This window comes from Borostomias antarcticus, assembly GCF_949987555.1.
Source record: "Borostomias antarcticus genome assembly, chromosome: 14".
Classification (NCBI taxonomy): domain Eukaryota; kingdom Metazoa; phylum Chordata; class Actinopteri; order Stomiiformes; family Stomiidae; genus Borostomias; species Borostomias antarcticus.
The window spans coordinates 15,213,010-15,223,009 of NC_140247.1; the positions used below are offsets into that span (position 1 = coordinate 15,213,010).

Consider the following 10,000-nt stretch of genomic DNA (forward strand, 5'->3'; position numbering starts at 1 on the left):
AGGAACCTCACATCCCCAGGTAGAGAACGTCTCTAGGAACCTCACATCCCCAGGTAGAGAACGTCTCTAAGAACTTCATATCTCCAGGTAGAGAACGCTTGCTTCTCCTTACAGCTCATCATGACATAGTTACAGTACCTGGGCACCTGGGCAGTCCTGCGCAATGTCCTGATTGGCACGCCTGCTGACTTGCGATGCGCCCGTGTCACGAGCCACTGACCCGGAGTTCAACTGCGCCTGACCTCTGTCACCTGACCCTTGGGGAGTGGGGGGGGGGGGGGGGGGGTGATGACGGAGCCAAACTGACGACATTAATTATCGTGTCGTTACGCAACACACACTTTAAACCTTAGCGACACAGAGCGTGAGCTGCATGCTTGCAGTCTGTTCAAACGAGGAAAAGTCGGCCGGTCGAACTCAAACATTAACAAGTTGGCTGACCGCCGGTCACCTTGTGGTTTAATAACAGACGAGAGAGACTGACCGCTCCTAGATGCTTCGGCCAGGCAGAAATATGAAGCCAACTCAAACATTAAAGGTCCAATAGTCAAGATTTCGATGTGGACTAATCTTTTTTTTTTATGTAACTATAGCAAGGCTTGAGAGCCAATAGTATTAGGCCTCCTATATAGAGAGCCAATAGTGTTAGGCCTCCTATATAGAGAGCCAATAGTATTAGGCCTCCTGCTGCGAGCATCCTATTGGCTCATCCTTGTTAGACAAGGGTCTTTTAGTATTCTCCTACATAGAAATCTTATCTATTTGACCTTTAACCTGTTATCTGACCGCGCCTGTGGTCTAATAGCAGACGAGAGGGAAACAAATCTCCCCTTGTCAACCAATGAGGCGGCCCGCTGCTATCTGACCACCAATCATCACAGAGACGGGACACAGCCTCATTAGCATATGGTATGGAAATCGTCCCCGGCGTTGCCAGGCGACCAGAGAGAAACAGCCCACTCCTTTCCTCTCCGATTAGCACAAATACCCCCGTCTTTTATCTGTGTGCAGTGAGTGTGTGAGTGTGTGTGCGTGTGTTATTCACTATCAAATAGGAATAGTAAACCGAGCCCTAATGTTTCATATTTCAAGTCTCATTTTGTGTGTACTTTAGGCGTGTCCACAAATGTGTGTTTTTGTTCGTGCGTTTGTGTCTGACCCTAGACCTGTAGTACCTGTTCTGAATGAGCAGTGCGCTCTGTCCATCCGTGGGACTCATGTTTACTCATGAAGAATGGTGACAGTACCTGTGTACGGACCACGGGAGCAGAAAACACAACAACACCTGATCTGCCCGTGAGTCACACAACCAGCAACATCCAAAAGGTTGACGTGGCTTTGACGCTCGTGTGGAGAGAGGAGAGATCCGCACACTGATATCTCCCGGTTCACTTCATTGGACAAAAGCAACGTTTCGACCCGTAGGTCTTCATCAGGCAACTTCAAAGCTTCAAATGACAGGTAGCAGGTATATATAGGCTGAGAGCCTGTGACATCACATCTGCCAGTCAATTAGGCTAAAAGGTACAGTTAGAGGCTGCAAATATATAAACACATCACAATGGCATATGAATAGCCTATATACATCAATCTAGATACAGATACAAAAAACAGATACAAAAAAGAGAGACTATAGATTATATAGTTTCACATAACTTGTGAAAACATGTTTACGCAATACGCCTCCAGACTCTTACAACCAGAACTGAGACAGACACGATAGCAGACTGTCACACTCAATCAATCAAAGCTTTATTTGTATAGCGCATTTCATACCCAGAGGCAACACAATGCGCTTTACAGAGAACAAGGGAGGTGGGCAGACGACCCACTCTCTACATATTCCAGAGGGAAGCAAAAAAACAGTAATCACCCGGGGGCCAGATAAGTCAGCATAGGAACGACCCACTGACCGTTGGGGAACGAAACGTGTTAAGGTTCCATTCTTATTATTGTTAACGTTGGGAACGATCTGAAGGTTCCGCCACACTGCGGCCCAGAGAACAGGGTTCCTACCGTTCCCAGAACCCCCTCTGTAGTTAGTTAGCAGAGGTGTAGCTGGCTGCCCTCTCTAAAAACATCCCGTTTTCCTCCTGACCGATACTGGCGGCGTCATTGTTAGGAGCAATCACTGACTAGAAACTACCCTTTTCAATGGAGCAGGGAGGAGCCAGCGCTTTGATGTCTGGCCAGGGGATATCGAAGCCACCACAGACAGAGATAACGTTCGGTATCGACTATGTACACCCAAGCAACACCTCTGACTTTTGTAAACAACACCAACGTTGACCCAGCCGGAACTACATGCCAGCGGTTTTTAGCTAGACTTACTAGAAGGAGTTGTTTTGCTAATGATAGTTGGGCAGTTGCGGTCATAACAGCTACTGTGCGCTATCGGGCCCCTGAGGACAGTCGAGGGGCCCCATCTCAGGACCTGCGGCGTGTCCAGGAGTTCTGGCGGACCTTCCTAGCAAGCAGGCAGGCTGGGCTGAAACCTGACCCTTGGTATTAGTAGCCAGGGAGTTTAGCTCGACCAGCGGAGGGTAACCCGAGCGCCATCAGAGCCGCGCGCCCCCTCGCCATATGGCGGCTATCGGGTTCTGCTGAAATATTCAGGAGAGCTCCCGTGCCCCCAGACGACGACACGGATACGTACCCCCATCCACGCCGGTCTGGGCCGGGCCGGGCTCTGGTGTCACTTTATGTCGCTTTATGGGAAGAGGTGTGTGTGTGTGTGTGTGTGTGTGTGTGTGTGTGTGTGTGTATGTGTGTACAGAATAAGTGTGTGCGTGCATGTGTGTGTGTACGTCCAGAAAGCGTATTAACCATATCCCATCATTCTCTCTGTTTGTGCCCCCCCGCCAGGTCCCCCTCCCTCTCCTCTCACCCCCTCCATCCCTCCATCCCTCCTCCGCGCTCTCTCTCTCTCCGCCCAGCAGCGGCCGTCATGGCGGAGGCGTCGCCGTCGCCCGGCTGGTGGAAGCTCACCTTCCTGCGCAAGAAGAAGTCGGAGCCCAAGGTTCTGTACGAGATCCCGGCGGAGTACGGCAGCAACACCGGCGCCTCCTCACCACCAGAGGGCGCCGCGCAGGAGGACAGCCAGTTCAACGCCCGCCTGGAGAGGATCGTGGACAAGTCGGCCACTAAGGGGCGCCATGTCAAAGTGTCCCACTCCGGACGCTTCAAGGAGAAGAAGAGGGTGAGGGCCACGCTGGCGGAGAACCCCGACCTGTTCCCTAGCAACGAGACCAGCGACGAGAACCTCCGGGCTGGGAAGTGAGAGAGGAGAGACACACACACACACACACACACAAACTCACACACACACATACACACACACTCTCACACACTCACACACACACAAACATACACACTCTCTCTCTCACAAACACACACGCACACACACACAAACTCACACACAAACTCACACACAAACTCGCACACACTCACACACACACACAAACACACACACATACACACACTCTCTCTCTCTCTCTCACACACACACACACACAAACAAACAAACAAACACACACTCTCTCTCACACACACACTCACACACACAAACAAACAAACAAACAAACAAACACACACACACGGCTCAATGTATTTATGTTAACAAACACCTTTTCATATCCCCACTAAGACCCTCTCAGACACAATATTAACAGGTAGTTGACAGACAGAGTGTGTACTGAACAGACAGAGTGTGTTCTGAACAGACAGAGTGTGTACTGGACAGACAGAGTGTGTACTGGACAGACAGAGTGTGTACTGAACAGACAGAGTGTGTACTGGACAGACAGAGTGTGTACTGGACAGACAGAGTGTGTACTGAACAGAGTGTGTACTGGACAGACAATGTACTGGACAGACAGAGTGTGTACTGAACAGACAGAGTGTGTACTGGACAGACAGAGTGTGTACTGGACAGACAGAGTGTGTACTGAACAGACAGAGTGTGTACTGGACAGACAGAGTGTGTACTGGACAGTGTTGGGAGGGTCAGTCTGCTGAGGCCTTGCTAGGCTGCTCTTTTGTACAAAGCTAATAAGTGATGTATGAATCGGTCATATATAAACTAAACATTCTCTACAACATCACTCTAAAATGTGGTGTCAATATCACTGGGCTGATGTCTTGGTAATTCAGACAGTCGACGACGGTTTCCTTCGAACGTGAATGGGTCAACTTCGAACTGCTTGAAATGTGTTTTATAAGGTTTTTATTTTTGATTAAGACCTGTGCGGATTTAACAAAACCAAACAGTTTAAATTTTTTTTTTTTCTATTGTGATTTGTGTAAAAAATGTCCTTTCAAAGTCCGGATCTTTCAGCTGTAGTTTCTCTCAGACGTGGGCTTGGTGTTTAGAAACCGAATCATTTGAAGGTAAACAAGCCAAACCACAAACAGGAGGATTAACTATGCAAGATGAACCCCCAACTTCTTTTTAATGTCAATACTCGGTATAGAGGCTGGAAACTTTACTGTCGATGCTCAACATTTTCTCTCAGTGAAATTTCGTTGTACATTTTGAATAATTTTGTAAAATACAGACTGTTGAAATTGTTTTATATAAATAAAGTTTATGTCTGATTTTATGAAAAAGAGAGTGGCTGTGGAAGTTTTTTTATGTGTTGTTTTCCAAGTGATACAGACCTACGCTGGGGAGAAGCTAATCCTGCAGATCCTGCAGGAAGATGTACATGTAGGCCTATGTTCTGTGACGTCTTTTTTAATTGGCCTTTATGCTATAGCAAACATTTACCAGCAGAGGTCGCTGATAACACAGAAGGACCTAGTTGGTCACCTGAAAGACCTGAGCAAATCTATGGGTCAGGGGAACCTATAAAAACGGTTTGTGGTACAACATTGGAAAGTCAAAGGTAATTTTTCTTAATATAATGTTTTTCCAATGTATGTATTACATTTAACAATAATATAGCTACTGTAACACCTTCTGATGCATGGCACATGACACACACATCCAAAATTATGTCATTAGATGAGGACTAATGTTTGCCTAATATATTACACGCTCAAGGTTGTCAATTACAGTATTTTACCCTTTCAAATTACATTTTTATAATTTCAGGCCAATGTAATCGTTTCTACATTTTACTAAAAGTACCAATACTCTACCTGATCTTACCTCCAACATGACCATATAGCCTACTGATACTGTAGATTTTAGTATAATGTTTCTCAATTTATTCTACCCTTTAAAAACCTATGTAATACATTTACGTAACACCAATGTAACACTCCAAAACCATACCATTAGATACCGTTTCTCGACGAATAACAACACTCCAATACGATATATTCCTCCGATATGACCATCTTGGTCACCATGGGCTGATAGAATGATCTTAAGGCCAATTTCACTGGTTGCTCCGAGTCCAACATTTTAACATAATCTAGTCATGACAAATTGAGGCGTAGTCATGAAACACTCAATTAAGACTCTCATGTCTAAAATCTCATCCTAGTTCGGCCACTAGAGGGAGCCACTACTCCATTACAGTAATCTCTAGATCTGATGCATCCACGTGAACCTCAGATGTAGAGACTCTCCACTAGGTGGCAGCACATCCATGCTGACCTTCTCAATATCAGACAACACAGCTGTGTGATTAGTAACTGTAGACCTGCATGGCATATGGAATAGGCCTTGTTAAATTTGTGATGAGGAATATCTTCATCCCAACAACACACTACCTTCTGAAGAGTAGTACCAGGACCACTGCTCTGCCTCCTGCTCTCTCTCTCTCTCTCTCTCTGTCCTGATCTTCCCTTACAGTAATTCACTAGTTCTCACTGTGTGTTTTTATGCTACTGGGTGATTACATTTCCTTCTGGATTAACAAAGTATCTATCTATCTATCTATCTGTCTGTCTGTCTGTCTGTCTGTCTGTCTGTCTGTCTGTCTGTCTGTCTATTGTATTGAAGTCTGAAATAGGAAATAGGCTAATAATATAGGACTGAATGTCAGCCAAGTCACGTGGCTCACTTCTGTTATTTTTAGGACTCACTGGTTTCCACAAAGTAGAGGGTGTAATATTCACTGGTAGAGTAGAGGGTGTTATATTCACTGGTAGAGTAGAGGGTGTAATATTCACTGGTAGAGTAGAGGGTGTAATATTCACTGGTAAAGTAGAGGGTGTAATATTCACTGCATGGAGGAAAGAGAAAGCTTACCGTCTGTAGTCTACACGTGCCCTTCATGCCTATGCAGACTGAAGACTCAATACAATTTGATGTATTGAAAAAGACAGGGAGGGAGGCAGAATAAGTAGGTTGATTATTCTAATTCCGGTGGTAAACATGTGACCAGTAGCCTAAATATAGGCATGATGATAGCCTACAATCAGTTTCTCTTTCCGATGGCTGTTTGTGTTCAAAGAGACATGCTACTTCTGAAGGACGGCATACTTATACAAACTTCCATACAATACCATGTGTTTGTATGTAAATTATATAGGGCATGTCTGTTTTACCGGACAAGATGATCTATCTCAATTTCCCCCGCTGTCTGTAACCTTCAATGTAAACACAACAACGTCCTAGGCGGTAGGCACTCGGTCTCTAGACACACGTGACACACTACACCCCAACTGTCACGCGGAGTAATCTGGTCATTGCACCGATACATACCACTTACTATGTGAAAGTTCATCGGTAGAAAGCAGTGGCTTTGACACAACTGACACCCCACTCCTGTCAATCACTCTGTGTTGACCACTGGAGACAATAAAGCAGAACATGTCATTCAAAGCACCTTTTAGAACACCCCAGAGGACACTTCTCTCCACAAGAGATTTTCAGCGCTGCATACAGAACATTACAGTTTAACGACGATGTCATGCGATATCGCTCGTGTTAATCTGCGTGCATGTTTTTGCCAAGCAGGGTCTCAGGTGCCAGTTCTAACAGCAGCAACCGGGAAGCTCCCTGGCCGTGTTGTCAGGTTACCGTGGCGTCGCCCGCATAGCCGAGTGCCAGACACACACTCCACTCTGAGATCATAGATGTACCAGGACTGTGCCAACTGAGGGAAAGGTTTCGAAGCCTTTGTCCCTTTTGGCAGGGGCACACGTCTGGGCCCAAGCCAAACCACCCACACCCCGTTGACGCCTCATGAATCTTCTGGAAGTTTCCAGACTGGCTTGGCACATCGGTAAACAGGTGTTGACAGCAGGCGTTGTTTGGAGGGAGTGGACAGACACCTGGAACAGGATGAGACGGCAGTGTTCTCTGTGTCCTGATGGCCAGAATTGGCCTGAAGGCTTTAAAGGTACACACAAACTTTTGGGGAAATTTGATCATTTGCCATCTTCCCCAGAAACAGTAATGAAGATACCAGGGCTTCCAAGTTTGACGAAACGTTTGGAGTGAGACTTTTCCATTTAGTCACAACCCCCCCTCCCCACACACACATAAAAGGGTGTCTCGACTTGAGACACTGGGGAGGCTCCGCTGTTGCAGTGAGCCTGTCGCTAGGCTCCGTGGCCCGGCAGGTGAGACATGCTGTGGTTCCTGCGCGGCGGAGGCCAGCGGGCTGGGTGCCTGCAAGGATGGGAAGGTTGTCCACAGGAGTGGGACGCAGGCATCCTGTCATGATGCGCAAGGCGTCATTGAAAGGCGGATCGATGAGGCGGGTGTAAGTGCTGCGGCACCACACCGGTGTTGAGTATTCTCTGGTCGAGTAGACCAGGGTTAGGGCTGCCGTGTGCAGTGTTTTTGCGCCGGTGCCCCACGTTGTTGGTGTTAGGTGGTGGGAGGCACCTCGTGGATCTATGGGTAAGGAGGCGGTAGCGTTTCCAGTTGGCCTTTCGGAAGTTCCATCGCTTCACCGGCTTGCTTGGGACAAGGTTCACGAATTTAGGCATGGTTATCAGCGAAGGTCGATGTTGGACTTCTGGAACTTTCCTAGCACGCGTCTATCAGTGAGCCGGTTGTCAACGCCGACACTCGCGAATGCCAGGTCAGGATTCGTCCCAGTTTTCCAGCGACCGGAGAGAAAGCTGGCTGCGCCCTTGGGATCGTTCAACAGGGCCAGGCTGTTGTTATCTGCCCAAGCAGCCAGGTTTTCTCCGTTGGGTGTATTGGTGCTGTACCCCCAATCTTCATGCTGGCAGTTGAAGTCGCCAGCATAGAGGCAGGGGTGGGGGAAGACTGGGAGATGCGCTGGTGTGATTCACGAGGGCGGAGGCTTGTAGACGTTGACGAGTTTAAAGCCACCAATGTCCACGCACAACCACTCAATCTCCGAGCCAGTTGAGGATTGGTCGGCGAGAGTCCAGTTCAACCTTTGATGGACGAACGTAGCAAGGCCTTCCTGCTTAGACCCAGCTAGAACAAAATTTTGGAGAACTATCTTATCTGCTGTTACGTAGTGGGTCTCCTGGAGGAGGATGACGAGGGCCTTGGTGGTGCAGGCCAGGTGCTCGATGACGTCAATCTTACTGGGGGTCAGCCCTTCGCTGTTCAGCTGCTGAATTCTGGGTTGGGAGCCGGCAGAGCAAGTCAGCCGAACGCCAGCCCTCAGCTGGCAGACTTTGCTTCACTTGCGGTGGTTAATCGCAGCTACTGCACCACAAGAAGGTGTCTGCCTCGCCCCCCCTAAATCGTTACAGCTGTGGTTGTACCAGGATTTACTCTCCAGCCTCCTCCTCCTACCACAGGGCCCTGGAGGGAGGGTCTGCCAGACTCATTTAAGAGGCCCTGGCTGTTATTAACATCAGTGCTTTAACGATGATCCAGAATTAGAACGTGAGAGGTGTTGAGCTGAGTTAGAACATGTGTGAGGTGTTTAGCTGCTCAAAGTTAGAACGTGTGTGAGGTGTTTCAGAGTTCTAGAACGTGTGTGAGGTGTTTCAGAGTTCTAGAACATGTGTGAGGTGCTCAAAGTTAGAACGTGTGTGAGGTGTTTCACAGTGTATCGCTGAGTAGGGAACTAATGTCAGAACGGTCCTAATCAACACCTCTGATTACAGTTGGAGAAAAGACTGGTGAGTGTAGGTATGGCCATGCGCTGACACGTTGTCATTAGTTCAGAAGATTGGGTCAGGCTGGAGTGACACTTGTATATCGAGGGCAGTGGGCTGGATGACAACTGCACATCCGTTTACTGACAAAGAAGCACAATGTTATCTCTCTGATGCTGTCTTATCTACGGATGTTAATAGGCTTCACCTCACCGTTGTTGGAGCAAGATACAGCACACTTGGCATAAGCCAGCACTTTGGAATAAACACAGTTGGCAGGGTCAATCCAGAAGAGATACTGTTTACTTGTCTAAATGAATGGGGTCAAGGTTGTCTTGTGTACATGTAGCCTACAGGTGTGTGTTAATGTCACATCCTGGTCCTCGGCTGCCACTAGGATGCCAGTCATTTTTCCCATTGCCAAGTAGCCTGCAGTACATTTTGCTTTGTTTATGCTTGATGTCTCAGTAAAAGTATAATCTATTCTACTCAGGGGTGTTCAGGAGGAGTTCAGAGCTTGAGGTAGTTATTTTGGTATTTGCTCTAAATGTTTTTCATAGGTTAGGTTAAGTGCATTGTGGGCATTTCACAACCTAGATCAGATGAGTGTTATGCAGGTAATGTGATCATGTAGGATATCAGAGATAGAGCATGTCTAGTCTAGGACCTTGTCAGGCCCGTCTGGGAGATATGTGAGGCCCAGTGTGAGACCTTTATGCACTATGCATGCATGCACGTCTGTTTTTCCACATGGTAGTGAGATTTTTTCACTTAGTCACAAGCACCCCCCCCCCACCCCACCCCCGAGGCGCCCCGCCCCCCATATGAAAGGGAGCAGGCACACGCATAAGTAACTCAAAAGTAATCACATTTTTATTAGGTCATTAACTGTAATCTGATTTACTCAAATGTAATCCCTTAATTTCCAAGTTAATGGGAAAAGTAATCTGATTACAGTGGTCCGTTACTTTGTAAGCAGTTACTCCCAACACTGCCCTGGATACAGAGC

General features: G+C 47.4%; 1 protein-coding gene across 1 annotated transcript in view; it reads left to right on the forward strand.

Annotated features, from left to right (window-relative positions):
* LOC311318084 (proline-rich protein 15-like protein A) overlaps positions 1-4,545 on the forward strand; it is a 7,694-nt gene extending 3,149 nt beyond the window's left edge. The window contains exon 2 of the mRNA XM_084449296.1: positions 2,866-4,545. Coding sequence (XP_084305422.1) covers positions 2,948-3,280 — 333 coding nt within the window. The 5' untranslated portion in view covers positions 2,866-2,947 and the 3' untranslated portion in view covers positions 3,281-4,545. The remainder of the gene's footprint in view (positions 1-2,865) is intronic.
* The last annotated feature ends 5,455 nt before the right edge of the window (positions 4,546-10,000 follow it).